At 42.2% G+C, this 22,999-nt stretch overlaps 9 protein-coding genes across 9 annotated transcripts; 3 read left to right on the forward strand and 6 right to left on the reverse strand.

Annotated features, from left to right (window-relative positions):
- The first annotated feature begins 290 nt into the window (after positions 1-290).
- On the forward strand, positions 291-2,002 carry K450DRAFT_239690 (uncharacterized protein). The gene is made up of 3 exons (XM_051588803.1): positions 291-598; positions 667-978; positions 1,048-2,002. Exons 1-3 carry the CDS (start codon positions 301-303, stop codon positions 1,743-1,745), a joined length of 1,308 nt encoding a protein of 435 aa, XP_051444913.1. The 5' UTR covers positions 291-300; the 3' UTR covers positions 1,746-2,002.
- Positions 2,003-3,227: 1,225 nt separating this feature from the next.
- K450DRAFT_239692 (uncharacterized protein) lies at positions 3,228-4,173 on the reverse strand. The gene is made up of 2 exons (XM_051588804.1): positions 3,661-4,173; positions 3,228-3,579 (listed from the first exon to the last, which is right to left on the reverse strand). Exons 1-2 carry the CDS (start codon positions 3,780-3,782, stop codon positions 3,234-3,236), a joined length of 468 nt encoding a protein of 155 aa, XP_051444914.1. The 5' UTR covers positions 3,783-4,173; the 3' UTR covers positions 3,228-3,233.
- A 53-nt stretch (positions 4,174-4,226) lies between these two features.
- On the forward strand, positions 4,227-7,097 carry K450DRAFT_239698 (uncharacterized protein). Its single transcript, XM_051588805.1, has 5 exons — positions 4,227-5,023; positions 5,104-5,591; positions 5,674-5,824; positions 5,901-6,199; positions 6,281-7,097. The coding sequence occupies exons 1-5, from the start codon at positions 4,321-4,323 to the stop codon at positions 6,857-6,859; spliced, it is 2,220 nt and encodes a 739-aa protein (XP_051444915.1). The 5' UTR covers positions 4,227-4,320; the 3' UTR covers positions 6,860-7,097.
- A 743-nt stretch (positions 7,098-7,840) lies between these two features.
- Positions 7,841-8,960, reverse strand: K450DRAFT_239703 (uncharacterized protein). Its single transcript, XM_051588806.1, has 3 exons — positions 8,898-8,960; positions 8,007-8,815; positions 7,841-7,938 (listed from the first exon to the last, which is right to left on the reverse strand). The coding sequence occupies exons 2-3, from the start codon at positions 8,797-8,799 to the stop codon at positions 7,883-7,885; spliced, it is 849 nt and encodes a 282-aa protein (XP_051444916.1). The 5' UTR covers positions 8,800-8,815; positions 8,898-8,960; the 3' UTR covers positions 7,841-7,882.
- Positions 8,961-9,842: 882 nt separating this feature from the next.
- K450DRAFT_239705 (uncharacterized protein) lies at positions 9,843-11,028 on the reverse strand. The gene has a single exon (XM_051588807.1). It carries the CDS (start codon positions 11,020-11,022, stop codon positions 9,865-9,867), a length of 1,158 nt encoding a protein of 385 aa, XP_051444917.1. The 5' UTR covers positions 11,023-11,028; the 3' UTR covers positions 9,843-9,864.
- A 1,025-nt stretch (positions 11,029-12,053) lies between these two features.
- Positions 12,054-13,326, reverse strand: K450DRAFT_280372 (uncharacterized protein). The gene is made up of 2 exons (XM_051593361.1): positions 13,108-13,326; positions 12,054-13,030 (listed from the first exon to the last, which is right to left on the reverse strand). The coding sequence occupies exons 1-2, from the start codon at positions 13,265-13,267 to the stop codon at positions 12,297-12,299; spliced, it is 894 nt and encodes a 297-aa protein (XP_051444918.1). The 5' UTR covers positions 13,268-13,326; the 3' UTR covers positions 12,054-12,296.
- A 319-nt stretch (positions 13,327-13,645) lies between these two features.
- Positions 13,646-15,599, reverse strand: K450DRAFT_239709 (uncharacterized protein). The gene has a single exon (XM_051588808.1). It carries the CDS (start codon positions 15,585-15,587, stop codon positions 13,740-13,742), a length of 1,848 nt encoding a protein of 615 aa, XP_051444919.1. The 5' UTR covers positions 15,588-15,599; the 3' UTR covers positions 13,646-13,739.
- Positions 15,600-16,109: 510 nt separating this feature from the next.
- Positions 16,110-18,423, reverse strand: K450DRAFT_239713 (uncharacterized protein). Its single transcript, XM_051588809.1, has 10 exons — positions 18,214-18,423; positions 17,966-18,146; positions 17,844-17,891; positions 17,707-17,779; positions 17,517-17,636; positions 17,315-17,452; positions 17,112-17,255; positions 16,942-17,046; positions 16,730-16,878; positions 16,110-16,659 (listed from the first exon to the last, which is right to left on the reverse strand). Exons 1-10 carry the CDS (start codon positions 18,392-18,394, stop codon positions 16,356-16,358), a joined length of 1,443 nt encoding a protein of 480 aa, XP_051444920.1. The 5' UTR covers positions 18,395-18,423; the 3' UTR covers positions 16,110-16,355.
- Positions 18,424-19,746: 1,323 nt separating this feature from the next.
- K450DRAFT_239719 (uncharacterized protein) lies at positions 19,747-21,891 on the forward strand. Its single transcript, XM_051588810.1, has 5 exons — positions 19,747-20,066; positions 20,218-20,474; positions 20,559-20,736; positions 20,826-21,052; positions 21,143-21,891. Exons 1-5 carry the CDS (start codon positions 19,862-19,864, stop codon positions 21,728-21,730), a joined length of 1,455 nt encoding a protein of 484 aa, XP_051444921.1. The 5' UTR covers positions 19,747-19,861; the 3' UTR covers positions 21,731-21,891.
- The last annotated feature ends 1,108 nt before the right edge of the window (positions 21,892-22,999 follow it).

Consider the following 22,999-nt stretch of genomic DNA (forward strand, 5'->3'; position numbering starts at 1 on the left):
TTGCCAGCCGTATGTACACAAGAACCACTTGGTTTACTATTCCTGTTCGTGATGTTAATCAACCATGAATTGAAGTAGAAACAAAAGAGCCAAAAAAGCGAGGTCAATGAAAATAACTGCTAATAAAAAATAAAGAGAGTAGAGGTGTTGGTGCATCATATTTCACAAAGTCTTGTTAAATGAGATGTAGCCAGCAAGGCTGCATAGGCTCATTGTCCCAAATCCATTAGCGCAGTTTAAAATGGCCAATGGAGACCCAAAAAAAAGTTTGGAAATCTAACACATTCTTACTACGCTACAATGCAGCGCTCGACTGATGAATTAGAAGAGTTTCGACGCCAGTGGAAAGCAGAAGTGGAAATCAAGAAGCATGTTGAACATGCGTCCGTGGAAGTACCAGCCAACACGGACAGTTCCCAGAAGAATGAACATTCCGCCGAGGCTACCCGTAACAGCTCAACCACAGGCTTGGTTCAGCATGTTACGGAGCCAGAGTCGTCAGAAACTCAAATAGAAGAGGAGGCTGTCGAAAAGAAAAGCGCCATGGATTATTATATGATTGCCGTGGACAAAGAGCGCCAAGGAAATTTGGGCCAAGGTAAGGTTGGGATGTTTGAATACGGGATATGGTAAGATTTGTCAGCCAATTGATTGAGCCCGCCATAGCCCTTGCAAACTATAGAAGAGCGTTCAAAATGGATCGCAACATCGATTACAAATACAAGCAACACTACCAAACACATATCGCTCCATCCATAACAGCTGAAGCTACAACTAATATACCCTCACAAACGCTGAGTGGACTAGAGGAATCGGAGAACGATAACTTTCACCACGTAGTTCAGTTTGGCAGGGAATATGTTGCTCCAAACACCTCACATAGCCCGATCGATGATTTAGTCGAAGACTTTAAGAACCAAAGTCTCGAATACATACCTGCTGACGAAGAGAAACCCGTGTTGATATCAATCCTGCCCAGTAAGTTAAATTTAGTTAACATTTTTGGCGTGGTAATCATTGTGAGTAACTCATCCTTGGATGAATTAGATGAGGTGGTTGTTCATGTTTTACGGAATGTAGTCTTTGACTCAGTGCGGTCAGTGCATAATTTTGCATTGGTGTGCAAAAGGTTTTTACTACTTACGCGCGCCCAATCCATCTGGCGCCCGTTGTGTGAACATGTTTATCACACACACAATATTCCCAAGGAGATATCAGATCAATTCCAACTTGATATCGTCAATAGAGCATACAATGGAAACTGGTTGCGAATGTTTATCGAGCGACCACGCATTCGATTTGAAGGCATTTATATCGCGACATGTCACTATCTCCGTCCAGGAATCTCGGACACAGCATGGAATCAACCTATTCATCTAGTCACCTATTATCGGTACTTACGATTCTTTCCCGATGGTACTATCGTTAAATATCTGTCGACAGACGAACCTGTACATGTCGTCCGAAATATAACAAAACATTTCAAGGCCAAACAAGTGTTCCATGGGAGATATGAAATTGAAGGCGACAAAGTCATTGTTCACATGCGAGATCAAGAAACTCGACCGACCGAGCGATTCCAAATGAATGTCAATATCAAGAGCACTCATCGGGGACGACACAACAAATTAGCATGGGAGGAGTACGTTAGTTGGAGCGATGTGCGCGGAGACAAGACTAATTATAATCTCAAGCACATGAAGCCTTATTACTTTTCGGTTGTTCGAAGTTATATCGTTGAATGAAGCACCTCAGTGTATGTATTTTTGTTTGTTTGTTCGTTCCTCTCACTGTACGAGATTTTTCTTCTATCTCTTGTATCTGCTGGTGCCATACCTCCTACTTTTGTCATAAAATTGAAACATCCTTTTGCTGCACGTTGCATCATTTACGCCTCTGTCATGAATGTTAGAACTCTGCTAAAATGAAGTGAATCAAATTTTCATCTCCCAACAATAAAGTGTATACGGGAGACTCAATTTCATATTACATTGATGCTTACCTCAAATAATCCGATCGCTTTCCATCTAGTGAATACGGCATACTCACTTCAGCGGCAGCTATAACCTTGCATTACCCATCAAAGCGGGGCTCAACTCATTATGGCAATCAACTGCTCCTCACCTGCGAAAAGCAAACTTGTTAAATTCTCTTCCAACATGAATATCTACTCAGGGATAAATCCGATAGGCCTGGGAGACTACTACAATTCCTCTAGGGTCTATCTTCCTTCTGAATACAATCGTTTTTCGTCGGCCTTGCCTTTCAGATGTGTCACGATTGTCATCTTCGTGAGCTGGAGAAGTTGGATCAGCTGACAAGTCACCACAATGTCTTAATCTGTAAACATTGTAGCACAGTGTGGCAAAGAGTCACGAATGCCAGCAAAATTGTGCTCATTCGGTGTGGACTGGTGACGACCCCATTACAAGCTGTCAACCCGGCCCTTCACCACCTCTTCTAACAATTCAACCTAATGGTTGTTACGAATGCAAATTTTCTCTTATGAAAGGAACAGACATGTTGACGCTAGTCGATGGATCGCTTCTCATTATAGCACTATCAGCACAACTTATCTCACTCTAGCCGCAACATAATTTTTGAAATCACAGTGACAAAGGCTACACGGGATATGAGCGCGTACATCATGGTAATGCAGCCACGTTCGGATTAAAACTGCAGAGTGGAAATCACATCAATAAGTTCAAAACGCACAATCGAAATCAAATAGACCGTTGTTCTAGTTTCCTGCTTGCCAAAATACCATTTGCGAGCTTCTACCAATGTTCTAGATTTTGGGGGCGAAGCACCATGTTAATCTGACCAAAAAGCGCCTTTTTGGGCCAAAAGAAATAAGCGCCGCATTTTGTCGCCATCGTTTTGTATCCGTTGCACATACTTTTTATTTATCAGGTGAGGGAATGATGGTCAGGTTCAGTGATCTAGAAGGAAGTATAAGGAAAAGGCATCAGGTTCTATACTGTGTAATGCATTTTCGCATGATTTTTATGTTTTGAAGAATTCAGGTACACTACACGTTAAAGAGGTACCATGGGTAAAAGGCTCTGGGCATTGACGGTTTCACACAAATGGTATCACCAAAAAGAAAAGTATAGCTCTGTACGACGGATGCTCAAAACAGGCGGTTGGAGTCCAGCCGCCTTTTCTTCGGTGTTCCATTTATATTTGCCTGACCAAAATCAAGTTTGCAAAATGGCATGATTTTTTTAAGTTTACGATAGCGACTTTCCCATTTTAATATGTTCAATACCATCCTCAATGAAGACATCGCCATCAGTAACACGATAGCCTAATTTTTCATAAAACAGACGCTTATCGACTTGACTATGACAATCTATGAAAGTGATGCCTAAGTTCACAGCGTCTTTCTCCAGGCCTTCCACCAACTTTCTTCCGAGACCTAGACCTCTCGCCGACTGATCCACCGCTAGTCGGCCAAGCTTCCCGATTGAGGTATTCGGTACATGGTAGAGTCTTATGGTGCCAAGGGGTAATCTAGATCGTCGTTGTGGCTCATTCGAAGCAGTTGCAAGCCAATGGAGACATTTTGGATCATATCTATGGTGCCAAATGAACAAAAAAAAAAAATCAATTTGCGATTCATGTCGCCCACGTTATGCCTATGTTATGATTACGTACTCATCGATTTCAAGGTCTAGTGGAATATTCTGTTCATGAACAAACACCTTGATTCGCACATCGTAACATTCTTGGATTTGTTCAGGAGTTTCAGCTTTAATAATGGAATAGACGGTCGACATGGAGTGGCGATAATTGGTAACAATCAAGAAAAAAAAGACCAGGTGACTGAAAGCTTGGGTCAAAAAGCCTAGATTGAAAGCATACCCTGCTTAACGAAAAAAAATAAAGCGGGCATTCAAGTTTGTACGTCATCTCTCTCTCAAACGCCCCCAATGGGTTTATTTGGACGGGTAGTTGGCACCCAAGCCAACGTCCGTAGGGCCAAGTGAATGGAAATGACAACCAAGTCTTGAACAAAAAAAAAACAATGTTGGATAGCTTCAGGTTTAGTCAGGATACCGAAGGTGAGAATTACTCATCTGGTACAGGCGATCAACGCGGGCCATTTCCCTAAATGTATATGACGTCAAAGCCATGTCCAGTGCGGAGTTTCCTCCACAATTATTTCGCAACGTCTGACATGTTCCAATTTTTTTTTTTTCTGGTTTTCTTTCTTTTATATAAAAGTCTTGAGTTTCGGTTTTTGCTCTCTGCTATTGCTTTGACTTCTCTCTTTTATCAACGATATACTTTGAACAAAGAACCCCTCCATCTCCAATGAACGTCGTGTTCAACTCACCGTCTCATTCCCAAGGAGAATCGTACTTTTCGCCTTCTGGCGCAACTCCTTCCTTTGAAACGAACGACCCTTCTCAAACTCCTTACTTTACTGCTCCATTATCACCAATGCTGAATACCGAATTCTTTCAGGCTGTGCAAGCGCGTCAAGCCAGTACTCCTCCATTCTCCTCCAATTCTGACGGTTCGCAACAATTTTCTCCAAACACTGTTCAAACCTTCAAGGATGCAGCTCCTGTGAACCTCAATTTAGGTTCATCTATTTTATCGCGTAGAGAGCAAAATAAGCCCAACTCTTTAGAAAAGCATGTGGAGTTTAAGTCTATTACTTCAGATGATCTGTATAATCTGCTACCTACCGAAGCATCCCCCGACAACGCCAACAACTTGCTTCTTCTCGACGTTCAATCGTTTGTACAGTATTCGCGCTCCCACATCCGAACAGCTGTAGGAGTATCTGTACCAAGTACAATTTTACGACGACCTACCTTTACATTGGAAAAGTTATCCGAAGCCATTGTCAAAGATGAATCGAAAGTCAAGCTTAAAAATTGGCAGAGTGCTGATACCATTGTTATGTATGACCAAAACTCATACCATGTTCAGGAAGCTAGTACCATGCACTATCTTTTCCAAAAGTTTCAAAAGCAAGGTTTCAAAGGACAGCTTTTTTACTTATACGGTGAGTACGCACTTTCAACCTCTTTCATATAAAAAAACCCAAACAACTGACGGTTTTTTTTCTTAATTATCTTTCCTCAGGTGGTATGGACGCTTTTTTGAACGCTCACTCCAGTGCTTGTGTTGTCAACAATTTCAACTCGCAAAACAGAGCCAATACGTCATCGTTGCCTATGAATGCAGGACGACAGATGTACTTACATTTGCCCCAAACACCCAGTCTTCACGAAGTTTCTCGCAAGGAACCAAAAGGATCACGAAGAATGCACTTGCATTTAGATGGCCCATTAACCGCTCCTATGCCAAAGTTTGAAAACCAAGCTTTCAATCCTTTCTTTTCCAACATTCGACAAAACCTCGAGCTTTCACATGGAGGCATCAAGGAGCGATTTCCTGTTCGCCTTCCCGCTTCCTACAACATTGATACCAATACTGGTAATGTCGAAGGCGCTATTCATCCCATGAAACACTGCATTGGAACCGATGCCGGTTCTACGGTACCCGCTTGGCTCAGGAAAGCATTACTTCCCGACAATGTAGGTCCTACCTACCTCGCGGAATCATATGAAGTAAGATAATCTCCATCGCCATGAGACTCAGTTGGTCTCAACGTGTCTTACGATTTTTTTTATTAACAAACCTTTTCTATAGAAAATAGAAAGATTTGAACAGCAGCGCCTACAAAATATCATGCATCATCACTCTGATCGTTCCCAGGGAGACCTAAAGGAACATCCATGGAGTATTGTCGCTGGTATTGAAATGGGCTCCTTGAATCGATACACCAATGTCTGGCCTTTCGGTAAGTTAACTTATCCGGCTGAAACCACCGTGGAGAAACCAACCGACTGTTTCTGGTAACTAATTCGTGTTTATAGAATATACAAGGGTTAAACTCAGCGATCATAAACCTGAATCTACCGATTACATCAATGCAAGTCATATTCAATATATAGATGTCAGCCCAGCATCACTCCCCTCTGGATCCGGTTCGCGCATACCACAGGTAGACAATCTTGCTACTCAAAATGAGTCTACCATGTCATCCAGAACGTATCGACGATATATCTCCACGCAAGGCCCACTTCCAACTACTTTTGATGACTTCTACAATGTTATCTGGGAACAGAACAGTTATGTGATAGTGATGTTGACGAAAGAAGAAGAAATGAACAGAGTAAGTTGGAAGCAGCTCAATTTGCTTTTTTTTTTTTTTTTTTGGTCCAGCATATACTAAACTGTGTCTTGTTCCCTTTAGATCAAATGCCATAGGTACTGGCCATCCTCCGTGAACGAATCACAATGCCACGGAAAAATGACCGTCACTTTGGTTTCTGAAGTATCACAGCCTGTACCTGATCGTAATGGTCAACCCAATAGCAACCCCGATGAAGTTATTGTCGTAAGAAAGCTAGCTTTGGAAAAGCAAGGCAGCAATGACCGACGAATCATCTCTCAAATCCAGTATATGGGATGGATGGACTTTGGAGTTCCTGAAGATCCTCTCGGCACCCTAAGGGTGATAGAAATGGCTGGCAAAACTCAAACCTCTTACGAACAGCAAGCCACTCAAAACAGCGAACCGCTTGTCGGCCCAATGATTGTTCATTGTTCAGCTGGCTGTGGACGCACTGGTGCGTTTTGTACCATAGATACCCTAATGACCCGTCTCACGATGGACGACGACAGCATGTCTCAAGAAGAACGCCTTGGCCAATTGGATATACTACGTGCCACGGTTGAAAAGTTCAGAGAACAGCGTGTCAGCATGGTCCAAACCCTTAGACAGTTTGCTTTCTGCTATGAAGCCATTTTATGGTGGATTCTAAACTTCTAAGATACCTTTGTCAACTTTTGCTCCGTCTTTCGCCAAACTACCATCTTGTAATTTTAATCTTGTTTTCTTTTATATACTTCTTGTTTTTTCCTTGATTGTCTACAGTAAATACACACTTGTTTTTCTTTTTGTTACGAGCTCTGAATTCATAATGTGACATTAAAAATTAAACCCTCCTATATATACCTATGCGAGTCTCACTGTGGACTGCAAATGGCCTCCAGAAGCAATCGAAAAAGGCATGGTCATTGTTCTTTGACGTTCCCTCAAAGGGATAAAACAAAGGCACTTGTCTATTTTCACCAAATGTGGCATGGTCCTCGGTTAGTTGGGGGGTTATTCAGGGACAATGGCTCCATAACCAGGGTTTCGAACGGACTGATTTGCTTGTACCAGCGACATCCAAGTATTCAGCACACCACACCACATGAGAAAATGACGTTCAGACATCCACCGAGTGGCTTAAAATTCCTAGCGTCTCTTGGCATCCATGGTTTCCGCCAATTTAACCAGTGCATGGAAATGACATACACTTCCCTTGGCATACGTATGTATGATTTACATACGGAAAGACGTAGTATTATTGAATAGTAAATTACGTAGGATTTAGAAAAGTAATACTCTCAATGCAATATAGCATGGGCAAACTATGGTACAGAGCAATTTGCTCTTTAAGATCTTCTTTGCTTGAGAAAGCTTGTGGCACCTCTACTCAAAGTACTCCCAAGCAAACTCATCAAGGTTGCTGATATCTCTGTTATCTACATGAAACCAGATATTTCTGACTGGAGACCGACCGATCTGACATCCCAGGCCATTAAGCTGGTACTGAAGTCTAGCGGATATGACGTCCAATTCATCAACGGAATACTTTGGAGTTCCCAGTGTGACACCATTCATGTGGTCTTGGAGAAACTTCTGGGTCTCGAGGTATTCTAAGCTTGACGGAAGATATGTATAGTAAAGACTGATTGGCAAGCAGTGCTGATGTAACTGAAACAGTTGCTGGAGGGTGACTGTCTTTTACTTAATTTGATTAACTTCCACTTCATTGAAGCATCTGGTGGTACCGATAGTTGCTAGTATAACATGTAAGTCAGCCTATAGGTCAGAGAAAACACGAGTGCTCATTACTATTAATACTTACAAGGTGTCGAACTTATCCATTCTTGAGCTTTACGTTGTAATAGATCGTGGATATCTTGATTTATGTCGATCTGCTTCCTTTCTGGAAACTTACCGGAACCATAATCGACCAATCGGTTTATTCTGGGTGACAAGTTTCGATCTGCCAGTAGATCATGGTAAGGCTTCCAATTCATCAGCATCGCACCGCGAAACAGTTCAAAGGAAGGATAATCGAACTTGATGGCGTCAGGATTGTCAAACGGTGGATATGGCTTTGTTGCTTTCGTTTCCGGGCTATATCTCCTGTCGAGGGTGTCAAAAAGGTACGGAATGGTGAGATCCCTCTCTTGAGTAAAATATGTTGGGAGGTAATTGCCTATATCCCAGTCTTTTGGCTGAGGCAATAGAATCGATTCGCGTGGACTTTGTTCTCTTGGAAGCGACACAATCAAGTCATTAACTCCCATATGTAGTTCGTATTGAGGAACGCTTCCACATTCCAAAGCCAATCCTGTATATTGTATCAAGTAATCGGTAAAGCTTTCGCTGATATAACGTATGTGGTAATGGTAAACTGACGCTACTGAAACATAGAACACCTTTGCACGTTCATTGCATACGTTGTCAAAATTAATCCGATACTGGTTGTTTGCGACATGGTCTGGTAAATCTGAAGGGGGGAGATCATTATTGCTAAGCATGACGAATAGTCCGTCCTTGTGCCCATCGCAGTCGTATTCTGAGTATCGCGCAAAAGGAGCGAGTTTGAGTGAAAGAAAGAATTCTGCAGCGGATTGAGGGAAGTTTTGCATTCTATTTGGTCGAACTCTAGAGCATTCTCGATCAAATTGTTTTATATCGAACATGTTAACCATCCTTTGCCAAGTCAAGTCGGTCTCAAACTGCATACCTGAGGCAAGCGGCATAACAAGCTCCGAATATCGTTCCGGCTGCTTTACACGGAGGTGGTGTGCAAAGTAGTACATAAAGATGACTAGATCGATCGGGTGCGCAGATTCGAGGTGCTGTTCCATATTATTAATTTTTCTAATGTCATTGAAAGGTTCTTCGTATATCTTCTTCAAATGAACTGATTCTTTTGCGAAGGACTGATACAGCGCTTGATTGAACGTGCATGATATGTTGAACATATACAGTTCTCTGTTTCCATGATTGTGGCCAGTGGTCGAGAAAGTGAGGTTCACTACCATCCAATGGGATAAAATCTAGGCGTTTGACATTTTCTACCGAATTTGGGATCATAAAATGATTCGAGGAGTAACCAGGGAGAACAGTATCATATATTGCTTTCCACACAAGCTGATGAGCAAGACCAATGTACCAATCACGGCAAGTCATTGACGCATTTAATACATCTTGAGGTTGCAGATGTGAAGTAATGCTCAACCATACATCCACTGATACGAAGGGTTTAGACCGGCTATGCATTGGAAATACCAGAGTCTGTGCCAGAAATAAAAATATCAATTGTCGTTTTCTACTTGTACAATATACAAAAGTAAAAATATAAAGTCAAAAAAGACTTTTGTACGACATGTTCAAGCTCGCATTGCAGAAGTTTGAGCTGCCATATCATCTTTGCCAATATGGTGCGCAATTCATTAACAGACTACTCGATATTCTAGTCTAGTTGACCGCTAAATGGATATTGCATATATTCTCAGTCTCGATTGTTTAGACGTCATGGTGAGACAAGACGTAACAAAAGTGGTGGACGGGATCATCTTCTGTGTTTGTTGCCTCAAGAGACGCATCGTCAGTTCTGAGGCATGGTACTGTTCGAAGTCCTTGAATTGGAGATATCGTTGCTAGGCTGATCTCTAATGCATTCATTGAAAGATTAGTTATAGTCTAGTTTATTCGACATTCTTAAAGTGTAACTTCTTCCAAGAAAAATGACTTATGGTATTATGTTCTTGGGTGAAATATGTAGGGAAGTAACTGCTAATATCCCAGCAGTCTATAGGCTGAGGTAACAGAATGGACGTTCGCGGACTTTGATCTCTTGGGAGATCAACGTGCAGATCAGCAACTCCTGCTTCTTCATATTGTGGTACCTCTCCATACTTTAAAGCAGTACCAGTGTATTGCATGAGATAGTCAGTGAAGCTTTCGGCAAGATACTGCACCATATATCCGCAATACTGTGAATAAATGAAGAAGACTTTTCCGATACTATTCACCGTTTTTTCCAGGTTAATTTCATAGCCTTCGGTCGCGGCGTATGGTGGTAAATCAGCAGGAGGTTCATTGTTCTTGCTAAGCATGACGCTAAGACCAGCTCTAACATCATCGCATTCGTATTCATCCACTTGTGCGAAAGGAGCAAAATTGAATTGAAGCATGTATTTCATGGTAGCAGGAGAGACCTTCTGTAAGCGATATGCAGGTGTCCTAGGACGGGATCGCATGTAACGTCGAACGTTGAATTTATCATACAGCTTGAGCCAATCGTACGTTGTTTCAAATTGCTCACCAGAGGCGAGTGGCAGGATACCCTCCTCCATCGTTTCAGGCTGGATAACGGGTAGATGATGTGCGAAATAGTACATGAAGATGACTAGATCAATTGGCAGTGCTGATTTGGCAGAATCTTCCATTTCCTTGATCCTAACCATGTCAAGGATTGGGGCTTTGATATCCTTTTCAAAAGTCTGAGTGTTCTCTCGAAGTGCTTTCACAGCCTTACTCTGAACATGTATTATATGTTGCAGATATACTGTTCGCTGTTTAAAAGACTCCGGCCAGCAATGGAGATATGTGGGCTCGCTACCATCCAGAAGGTTAATATCCAATCGTTTGACATTTTTAACCATGTCGGTGATACAGAAATGGTCGGTTGCATATTCTGGAAGAATAGCTTTATACACTTCTTGCCAAAGTATTTGGTTTGTAAGAGGCTTATACCAATCGCGACAGGTACTTGCAGAATTTAGTACATCTTGAGGTTGTAGATATTTGATAATGATTAGCCAGATCTCTAAGGGTATATAAGAGACTTTACTTTCAGTCATTTTTCAATGTGTGCTTGCTGTCGTGAGATATATAGATACTGCTCTTTTATAGATGAACGACGAGTTAAGTTAAAGTTCTTTTGATACACAAACCGTAGTACATGTACGACAGCGTTGTTATGCCAACATAACAGTGCAGCGAACTCAGCCATGTATCGCGAGAGAGTCGGTGCCTATAATTATGGTGACAAATTTGCGTAGCTTTCACCTTTGATATAAAGACAATAAAACATCCAGCATAGGTAGTACATAGTAAACGGGACACTGGCCCATTTTTCTGTACTACGATAAAAAATATCTGCGCCTCTGACTTTGACGCCTGGAAAGCAAATGGTTTGGAAGGTAACTGGTGCAATTTAGCTCAGATATCTAGTATGCGTCAGTAACTACAATATCTTTATCGATTAGGTAAATGTCTTCAAGTTGAGTTTTGAGGGCTATTTTTTAAGCATTTCTCCTTAGCTTCTTAATGCTTGTAAATGAAAACTTCAACGCACCTTCTTCAATACAAATGAAATGACCTTGGGCATAGTTCTGCGACATCAATTACTTGACTACATACCATGGCACTTCTGAATAAAGGAAATGGAAGGTGGTCGCCGATGAAACAGAAGTACCCCCTCTCTTTAGCTCCTAATTTCGATCACCAATACTGTCTAGGTTAAACTTGATGAATGTAGTTGCAGTGCTGGAAGACGTTTTGCTGTTGTCCATCCGATAAAGCCCGGTAGATGCTGTAGCGATTTCTGTAGGATACTTACAAGTAAGCTTGCCCTATCTTGAAAAAAGGGTAACATAGATGTTTGGTCGAAATTATATGTTTAAAGTACACTGTTCTGCTTCATGACTCAACCCTTTATTTCAACTTTCGCTGATAAATTTTGACTTCATTTTCGACAAATATGGAGATTAGTAACAGTTCCTAGCAGTGTAAAGTGTAGTGTGCATACAGGTTCGGGGCTGAGACAGGTGCCATTTTCACAGTAAGCAACAGTCTGTAATGGGAAATTCTTACCAACATGCAATTATCGCAAAAGAACTGTGTTCAACGAGACACGTTATTGCAAAGTTTATTTTCTGTAACGTATAGTACAAGTGAGAAATGGTAGGGAATGACCCATCTGAATGATGAAAAATCAGAGTAGAAAGGAAGGGATAGGTGAAATGACAGAAAAAGATTTCATTTATATCGTCTTTCATGTCGATATGTGGTAGGTATAAGAATTTATATCCGCTGCAACATTTGCAAAAAGCTGAGCACAGATGGGAGGGCCTCAGTCTCTGTAGTCGGGAGGTGCATCATTTCGCTCTCGTCCAGCAAGTTGAATGTATGTAGTACCCTCGCCAGCTTGCCGGAAGCGATGACTGAAGAAGTTGTAAAATGGTAGATATGCCCACCATTGGGAATTTCTTGGTTGCGAGGAGGTGGGCTCCAAAAATCCATTCTCTTCTTCCTCTGAGCGATTCCTCACCGAAGACCCATTTTGCCACTTTTCAATCAAAACTTGCACGCCACCTACCATGGCACCAGCCTGCTGTCGTCCAAAGTAGAAACAAATGACTGCAGTTGCTGTAACAGCCAGTGCCACCGCTCCTTGTTGCCAATGCTCACCAATTTCCCATTTCTGAAAAGCCGGAGGATATAAAAGTTGGACAGCATCCTCACGTTCTATACAAACGGATGTATTGCTACAATGGCCGGGATATCTTCTCAGATTGAAATGGCACTGTTCATTATATTCGCAAGGTTCCCCTACATCTCGTTTTGGTTGGCAAGTTTTAGACTTGGGGTCGCAGTATGAGTCGTATGTGCAGTTTCCAATCAAGTCCAAGTCTGCATCTTCAATAACCACTGGTCCACGGCGTTTCACATAGTTGGAAAGTTCATCTGATCGTGGAATGGTGAAGCAAGGCTCGCCGGTGTCATTCCTCATATCATCTCGAAGATCTTGAAATGCGTATACAAAAGTATATATGTGACTGACTGCCATTTCGAATCCTCCATCACCTATCGTCAGTTGAAGCATAAGTGTTTAACAATGAGGGTTTGTTGTATGGTATCTCAATATCGGTAGTATTACTTACGAACGCTATGGCACACTAGTCCTTCCTGTTCAGCAAAACAGGCATCATAAGGATACATTGGACAATCCAATGTCTCTCGACAGTGTTTAACCTCGTCGTCTGCATATGTCGACAGTGAAAATCCCAAAAGGATGAAGCATGTAATCAGTTTGCGAAACATGACTAGTTCATCCGGTGATTTTGTAAGTTAAAGTTTTAAAGGTGGAAAGGCGGGTTTCTTTGGAAGGAAGTGATTATCGCGGCTTAAATTTGGGTCGTTTTGGGAATCAACCACCGGAAACGAGACACCCAATTGGAAATTGGTGTTTCCAATGAAACATGATTTTTATTATGCAGGCTTTTGAGGAAGGTCAAAAATTCATTGAAGCGGTAGTGCCGTTCGTTGACTTATAGAATGTTATGGTCAATGCATTCCTGCAGAAAAAGGGTAACAATAGAGATAAAAGAACTCCGTTCTGTCATAGTTATCCGCACCTTTTACTCAAGCAGCCCGAGGAGAGCATGGTCCCAAACTTTTAACATGAATTGCTTGAAGAAAATAAATTTTTGAGCCAAATTGATATTTATATTTTCACGTTTAATGAGAATCGATGTCTATATATGCCGTATAGGTATCTCTTATCCTTTGATTATCATTTGTTGAAGTCTTCAGGTTGAAGGTGATGCTGCATGATGTCTCGCATGGCATAAAACGATCTCTTGAAGTGACGAGGAAGAGCTGGGTCGGTGAAGTTAACATACTGTAAACCAAACTTTTGAGTCAAGCCAAGAGCCCATTCATAGTTATCGTAGAGCGACCAGGCAAAGACTCCTCGTAAGTCAACACCATCCTGATGGATTGACAACAAGAATTCATTCAAGTAGTCCCTGTAATACGTTTCTCTACCGTAATCGGAAACAATTTGGTATTGCTCAGTGCGCTGGTTTTCAAATGCTTCTGCCCATCCAAATTCGCTGATGTAAAGTCCTCCTTTGGTAGGATAAGTCTTTGACAAATATTTAAGTTGTTCTCGAATAGCAAACCAGGAGTTAACCAGCCAGTTGGATCTAGGATCAGCTTGTTGTCCATATCCCCAACCACCAGGTGCACCGGAACTGTATTCTACCCTGCCATCTTGACAAGCCGGCCAGTTGGGATCCGTAACGTTACCAGCACATGCCTTGATTCCATTAGGTGCAGCCTTTGCGGTGTTGATGCGATACAAATCTTGAGCGTAAAAGTCAGCCGATCCCTTGATCAATTTTTGTTCTTCTGGTGTCAATTCTGGCAAGAAGGAACCAAGAGTTTCTTTGCAGGTAGTTGGGTAATCACCATCAATGTACACAGGCTTAGCAAAGATACCAATGAAAAAGTCGGCGTGGCGGTTGGATGCCTCGATATCCTCTGGGCTATTGGACCAAGGAGTAGGCTTATTATCGTCACCTTTAAATGCAATTTGTCCAGCCTTGATGGTTCCTTCTTTTACTAGGCTTCGATAAGTCTTCACGGCTTTTCCGTGAGCCACCAGAAGATTGTGAGAGCAGTGGTAAGGTGCATTGGTGGCATTAATGCCGCTTGGGAAATTGAGGTTATATGGGTTGCCTGCTGTTTGTGAACAGAACACTCTTGGTTCGTTGAAAGTAATCCACACCTTTACCCGGTCTCCGTACCGACGGAAAGCGGTCTCAGCGTAATTATTAAAATCATCCGTGATATTCATTGACATGAATGAGCCGTATTGTGCCGAAAGAGCTAGTGGCGTATCCCAGTGGAACAGAGTAACGATAGGCTGAATATCATTCTTAATAGCTTCGTCAATAACCTTGTCATAAAATTTTAGTCCGGCCTCATTGACTTGCCCACTACCAAGAGGATAAATGCGAGTCCAGGAGAGAGACAACGAAAAAGTGTTGACTCCCATGGCCTTGAGACGAGCAAAATCGTTGACATAGCGGTGATAGAAATCGTCTGTCACATCAGGTGCACCAAGGTAGAGGTCGGGATAAACATGCGGGCCATAGTCCCAAACAGAAGGTCCCTTTCCATCCTCTTTTGCAGCACCTTCAACTTGTGTGGCAGCCGAGGCAACACCGTACCTGAACCCCTTTGGAAATTTTAGACCTTTGGTGTTCTCTGATAGGTAGGAAGGAAGAAATGTTGGTGGATTCGGAGGCAGATCAAATTTCGTACTGTCTGTCAAGTTGCTTTTGGCAGCCACGAGGACAGGACTATATTTTTCAATCTGAGCCCAAAGATCTTCCACAGTAGTCTTACCCGCAACGAAGGTTGGGGTAGGAGAGTCGGTTGCTCCAGTGCTGGTAGCAGAGGTTGTGGCGGCAGCCGAGGTTGGAGAGCCAGTGGTGGGAGGAGTGGTACCAGGGATATCGCTGGTAGGGCTTAAAATAGAAATATTGTAGCTGTTTCCTCCAGAGACTTGTGTCTGTGGTAGCGCAAACGCTAAGGATATGCAGGCAAATAATGAAAGGAACCTCATTGACATGGTTGCTGTGCTTTGAGAAAACCAAACAGTTTCAATGCGTCCATTTATACAAATCGGTACCTCGGGCGTGATGAAAATAGTTTTTAAAATAGTTTAGTTACGAATCAGATACAATCAGCGTCTCGCTCACTTTATGGTTTGTAGGTCTTCCATAGCCTTTCACATCGCCCATATCCGGTGGTCGGATGAAGTCGCGGGGTAAGCTTGTACATTTAAGGAGGAAAACTGCTTGTTAGTCATAGTTCGTTTTTCCGAGTACCTGAGCGGGCTGGCATTTGGTTCCTAACTTTCGGCTCAACGTGCATCAATTATCCATCACCGATATCCATCATGGATATCTATCATGGAACTTTCCGCGTTTGGTGTATGACCACTGCTTGTAATAGGGGTATAGGAGCTTGAACGTTTTAGCTTGCGAGATGTAACAGGCTTCATGACACTCCTTTCCCCACATGGCTGTTTAATTTTTTTTCTTGTTTCACAAAGACCATGCCAAACATGGTATTTGCTCATAGACGATTCCGCGCATACACAAAAGTAGCGGGTAGAGAAAAAAAAAGAAACGGGAAGATGGCGGGCACTCATTTACATATTAAGTCTAAGCAGATTTCAATTAATGATCAGCTCGGGGATCGTTTCACGTAATATTACAAAAGACTAGTTTATGTCAGGTCTGCTTTGATGAAAGAAAAATGGGTAGGATGATACACAGTTGTTATGAATTTGCTAAGGATGTAAGGCACCGTAGTATAGTTATGATTTTGCTGGCTAATCCGTCGTCATGGCATCACTGTCAGGTAGTTTTCCTTGGCTCATGTCGAAGTATTGGTTAGGATGTTCGATAGTTCCTACTTGGCCACTTTGCATTTCGGGATGAGTTACTTCAAAGTAACGTGTGCATGCCAGTTGATAGTGTCGATCTTTTGCAAGCCGAACAATTTCATTCACTTGGGGAGCGCCTACTTTGTTCTTATATAAAGTCGCCTCTAAGCTCTGTGCGGAAAAGTGCCTGAAGGGACATCCGTGATGATCACCAGTGGAAGGCTGGTTACTCTGGATGATTTTCATGCAGCTGTCATGAAAGGGTTTATTGAGTTTGAAGCCATTTTCCCACATGGTTATAATGATATCGTCAGACATACCTATACGGAGCATAGTTCACTCGCCGGCCTTCTAAACCGTAATTGTGGCGAATGTTGTACGAGTATTCCTTTTGGAATTTGTCATCAGTGTGGTTGCCAAAGGCCTTTCTCCAGAAAACAAGGGCTTCCTCAACCGAGAGTCCAATGCCCTATACAAGTATTTTGAATAACTGAAAAAATGGCTATACACAAAGAGAAAAGTGATAAATTACCTTTAGGAAAAGTCCATATTGCATTCTGCCTCCATGTTTCAGATGCTTGTCCTTTCTCAGAGATTGATGTAGATTGCTCATACAAAGTGGGAAGTGTTGTGACAGCTACATAGTTCAACATTTAGTCCCGAGCATTGGATTTGCCCAAAATCAAGTAACAGAAACCTTACCCCATCAACTTCAGAAGCTTTCACTTTGCCTGTTACGTTAGTGACATCTCCGTAGTCTTTTCCAGTATATTGTTTCTCCACGTTAAGCAGTACAGGTTTTAATCTTTCATCTTCATCCATGCGTGGAAGTGCTTTTGCTGTCGCCTACAATGCAACGTCTTAGAAGATGGAACATCCATGATACTATTTTAACAGCCTCTTACCTCCAAAGCTTTTGACAGCCTAGCTTTAAACTCATCCATAACAAGACTGATCTGTTCAGTCATGGGTACGAAAGCTTTGCCCCGTCTTACCAGCACCGATCGGCGACCGATGAGATCAGGAACCTTTTCAAATTCAACCTAAACATCCAACGTTAGTATTTAGAAGAATATTCCAATTCGACAATAGTTTTCTTTGACTTACTTCGAAATACGTCTCATTTTCAACGAAGTCCTTCACGTTCTGTATACCGGCAGCTTTAGCAGTCCAAATAGCACAGCTCTCAAGCTCTGCTTTCATGTTCATCTTGTCTTCTTGGCTGACCTGAGGGTGACAACTGATGAGCTATTTACTCTTCAATTACATTTAGGGCTCATCATACTCAACAACTTACCACTTTCCAGTTGATATCAAGGGATTTTAAAAAAACTTCCTTATCTTTTCTACTCTCCAACTCAAAGCGGTATCTATTACCTTACGTCGTCAATAAACAGAGATCTTTCCACGTCAGAAAATGGTATTAGTACTCACCTGAACAAGGCGCATTCCTGTCGTAAGAACCATGCTCGTAGGTCCTCACTAGTGTAAGGAAGTATAGTGAGCCAATGGCCGATCAAGACGGGGTGTGCCATTCCACAATTATCATTCCTTACCTTCTGCAGTACGCAAGTCGCAAAATAAAGTGACTGACATGATCTTTCTTTCTGTCTTCCATAGCTTCCTTCGTATGACCTGTGCGCATACGCATATGCTCGCTACTAACGCGATCCATCTCACGCCGAAATTCGTCTGCCTTTTTATTTCTCAGTGTAGCATTCTCAATCGTTTTGAGCACTGGGAAGTACGTCAATCAGACAATGTTCAATTTGTAACAAGATTGATCAAAAGTTATTGTACAAACCTTGTAGTCTGTCCAGGGCAAATCGTTCAAAGTCCTCAACGCTAATTTCAACCGGTGGTGGGCGAAGATAGAAATTAAGACGACATGGGTATTCAGAATGACGGACTACTTCTCCAGTAGGTTTGTATAGCGATGTGCGATTAAACCGATTCTGATGCTTTGGCTGCATGGGTTTGCTCATCGTGAACTTTAGCAAGATAAATATTTTGCGTGCGGCGCGTTGTTTGTCAGTTGTGAACGCGCGCGCTTGGAAATTCATTTCACGTAGTCACATCCACAAACTCCGAGTCGTCCCTGCCAGATAAATTCAAGCCCACCCAAGCATCACGTTTTCGAACACGGTTCGCACTTTCTGACTTAGATGTACTGGAAGACTGCAGTATATAGGCGTATTACACCTGTTTTACTATATTTGTGCCCTTCACCGAGATACTTAAGGCTGCCAATATGCCTGTATAGCCAGATTCATAATAGACTACAATGGAAGATGTATATTGTTATGTCTTCTCTCTCATTCCTAATACTAGATTCAACTCTGATCACACCTCCTGGTGGAAGTAAAGAAGATAATCAGAATGCATGTGAGCCTCGGTTATCCAAAAAATATAGAATATTACACAGGTGCGTCATTACCCCATAGGTGAATACCGTCAATGAAACATTTACACGCAATCCATTGTGCCGTTTGCTCACCGAGATTATATATTAGACCACTAGTTACCAAGACACAGTGTGGCAGCGCTAATATCTCTTAAAACGATGACATTATGACGCCAAGATAAATTGCCGCTCATGTTTTTGGACCAAACAAAAAAGAAAAGTTTCCTTTGGACCACCCCGTAAATGGTCTGCAAACAAATCTCGACAGTTTAGCGAGTGCCAAATGGAATTGAAAATTATAAACTACAAAGAGTAGACCGATTGAGCTAGCTTCTTCTCTCATATTTGACCACCCCATTTTACATCCACCCCATCATAGTTTGAGCCAAGAGATGTCTCTAAACCATTCCTTTTTTCACACCGTGTCAGCAGATCTGCTGAAAAATTTAGGATAAATCGCTCTTAAAGTTTGGGTTGCGTCATAAATAGTTGAAAGAGGCATGAAGACAGATTGATTTGCATACAATATTTTCATTGACTGTCTTGTAGCCATGCCGATCTATACGAAGAATGAAAGATCGGTTGTAAATTTTGGAATAACGGCATAGTGTCTTGAGTTTAAAAAGGGCTTTTTCGGTGAACTGATTCGTGCGAGAAATTCCCCCCAAGGACTAACGTTGCTGCTCACCTGACCAAGCTTAATAAGTTTTGTGATGGGGTGGCACTCGGCAAAGAATGGCTACAAGCCCTAAACTGTCTAGACGTCAATGCTAAGCCTGCATGATGAGAGCTTAGACCATTTTTACTAGTAACAGTGGAGATATCTATGAATTCTGGTGTGAACATCCGCCCCGCCGGTGTATTTTTCTCTTAGCCAAGCCGAGCATTTTCACATGTGAGAGAACAGGTTTAAAAATTCAGTCATGTGATGCGGCCAGTTGTTGAAAAGTGAGTGTAGTTCAAATTTGAAACCGCTTGCTATTTTTTTTGGCCCCACGTCGCCGTTTCCCCATTCCTTTTTACGCTTGGCGTTTTGAATTAGAACCCCATGGGCTATCAAGAAACGTCTTCATCGCCTCTTTCCTCACCTGAAAGCGCTTCAATCTACCACTCGCCAATGTCCGTCAATGATCTATGTGGCGACACTCTCAATTCCGACCGACAAATGCACATTGATAAAGATGATCCAGACGTACAAGCAGCAGCCGAAGCTTTGGGAAGTATGGCCAGAGGTCTTCCTAACGGTTCATCAGGTAGAGCATTTCAACTACATTTCTTTCAATCACTGCTCTGTTGCTCTCTTCCGTGAACAATGGTCCATGAGGCTGAGTTGCAATTTTCTCCAACAATCATCACATTGATCCGATAAGCGATAGCCATGTACTGACCATTTTTTCTAACTAGGTGTTTCCACATCTTCATCCACATCATCCTCCGTTTCCACTTCTGTAAGTAGGGAAAGTGATGTTCGCCAAGGTCCTTTGTCACCACCGCCACAGCGTTTCATGTCTCGTGTTTCGTCACTTCCTTTGGTCAATTCCGCAATCAAGGTGTACGAACAAGGAAAGGCATCTAATCGGGTGCTGAATTACGGTGCCGGACTGGTGGAATCCAGTGTCAAAACGATTGCTGCTCCACTCTATGGCACACTAGGAAAGCATGTAAGAATTGAATGTCTTTTTTGTTATTTTCCTTAGATGTACCCCTATGTTTCACACTAACCAATTGCGTGCGATCTATTTCAGATTGAAGACCGATATAACGCTCACAAGGAAGATGAACTAAAGCAAGAAGAAGAAGACGAAGCCGCCACTGCTGCAGCTATTGCCCTAGCTAGAGCCTCCTTGCATGATGTTGACAGCCGGAAAGACTTACGCAGACGAAAGCATCGTGACAGTGATGATGAAGATTTAGACATGGATCGTACGTTATCCTCAAAAATTTTTTATCCTCTTTTTTTTTTTCAACAACAATCGTTCTAATATCTTACCTTGACATGACCGTCATTGCAGAATCCATGAAATCTAGGTCCAGAACAACATCGCGTTCGACATCTCCTCGACGTAGCCCACATCAAAACCATATAGCGTTGACACCTATCAATCGACGTCAAGAGCAAGTTTCACGCAGTCGGTGGCAACAGCTGGTCGTTGGAGCGGGTTCTGCTGCAGGAACAACTGTGGCCGTTGTTAGCGAAGAGAGTATGCGATGCCTAAAATATTGTCTGAGTTGGTTACAGGTAATTTATATTTATATATTATTCCATGTGTTTCATTCGTTTTTCGGTCACACCATGAAGGAAACTAAACATTCATCAACCACCTTTTAGTACGCTATCAAGCATATTGAGCAACAAATGGGATTTTTGAGAGTGTTTCTGGTGTCACTGGCCAAATCGAAGGCTACGGCAGAAAACGATCAGGCGTCAGGTACGGTGATGGCTCCCCCAGACATATCCAAACTGGACGCTATCAAAAAAGAAGTCATCGACACCCTACGAAAAGTTGTAGAAGTGATATCAAAGTATGCTGGTTCATCTTTACCCGAGCAGGCTCGATCGGCGGTTCGAGGGTTCATCCTTTCTCTACCTAATCGTTGGGCTAGTGTTAATCAGTCGGCGGCCAATTCACCTACCATTGGACCTCAGCGAGACGGGCACGCTCATGAAACGGCGATTAAATTGATGAACTTTGGAACCGAAAGCGTAGAGATGTTGAATGGTGTGGAAGCTGTATTCGGTGACACTGTGGAGCGAGCAGAGACTTGGCTTGATAGACTACGTGTTATTGGCGTTGTCAAGACAAAGCAGGACTCCACTCAGCACGAAGCAAAAAAACGAAAGAACCATGAACAAGATATCATTGCACCACCTATTATTCAAACTTCTTCACCTCATGAAACTGGCAAAACGAAATGATTCAACCAACTGAACATTTCTTTCTCACTCAAAACGATTCATAATTTCTTCTCTCCATATATCCCCCATCCCCTCATGTTCCTCCATTCTTGAAACAATTACCTAAAGATACTTTTTTTTTTCGTCCTTCCAACCAACCTGTATTCATGTAAATAAAGATACTGTTTATTCTTTGAATTTTTTTTTTTCAGTTCAACCGGACTTTTCCTCCATTCATTCTTTCTACTTCGCTCAAGTTCAATTAAACCAAAGATTCTCTCCCTACAGTCATGCGATAAATCGTTTGATCCGTTTTAGTGTCATAGATTGATACATGCTTGTCTAAATTGAGCAACCAAACTGACGGTTCTGCTTATGATGCATGATATGGCATCTCGCGATGGGCAAAACCCACGTTGTTAACGTCGGACGTTGACTTGGCACTAATGCGGCTTCGGAACAGTTCAACGCCGATATACGAACCAAAATTTTTTTTGGTTTTTTTTTTTTACTAAGGTATGAGGTACAAGGTATTCAAGGTTTATGATTAGAGCCGTACACCTTGTCAAGGATATCTGTTATTTTTTGATAGAAAAGGGAATTTAAGACAAACGGTGTGTAACTTCCCACGTTGACAGCTTAGATAGGTGATTGTATTCTTCACAAGATATGTCACCCCCATAGATACGCTGTGGTCAGGTCATGGGCCAAATGAAAAGATAAAATAAAGATTAGCAACACTCAGTTACCCGCATAGCTTAATCGCGCAAAATGAGGGGAAGGTTGTTATCGATGAGTTGATGGCAATGATACAGTACTGAAAAGAAAGAGCGCCTTTGAATTGATCAATCAAATTGCTGATGAGCTTATTAGCGGCTCGGTGTTTAACAAGTTGCAATGTCGGGGGGGGGGACCCTGGTTTTGACGTGATAGAAAATTTTTATATGATACAGCGTCATAAGTAAGATACAGCGTCATTATCTTAGAGGGGGGCCCGTCGGAGACTAAGATAAACCACATAATGTTCAACTTCCGTTCAAAGGGTTGGCCCGGGTGCTCTGGCAAATGCCTAAATCTGCTTCAAGATAACCGGGTGCTTCATTCATATATAAAGAGTCGCCTTCGTCCACTTCATTCAGCTCATCAACTCAATTCAACTCACAACTTCAATCAAATATGCTCTCTTTGGTCTCTGCTAAATCTGTCGCCGCCACCTCTTTGGCCTCCACTGTCGCCCTTGTCACCTATGTTCGTGCAACTGCATCTCCTTCTCAAGTACCATCTCACATG

This window comes from Umbelopsis ramanniana (assembly GCF_025399195.1).
Source record: "Umbelopsis ramanniana AG unplaced genomic scaffold K450scaffold_25, whole genome shotgun sequence".
Classification (NCBI taxonomy): Eukaryota; Fungi; Mucoromycota; class Umbelopsidomycetes; order Umbelopsidales; family Umbelopsidaceae; genus Umbelopsis; species Umbelopsis ramanniana.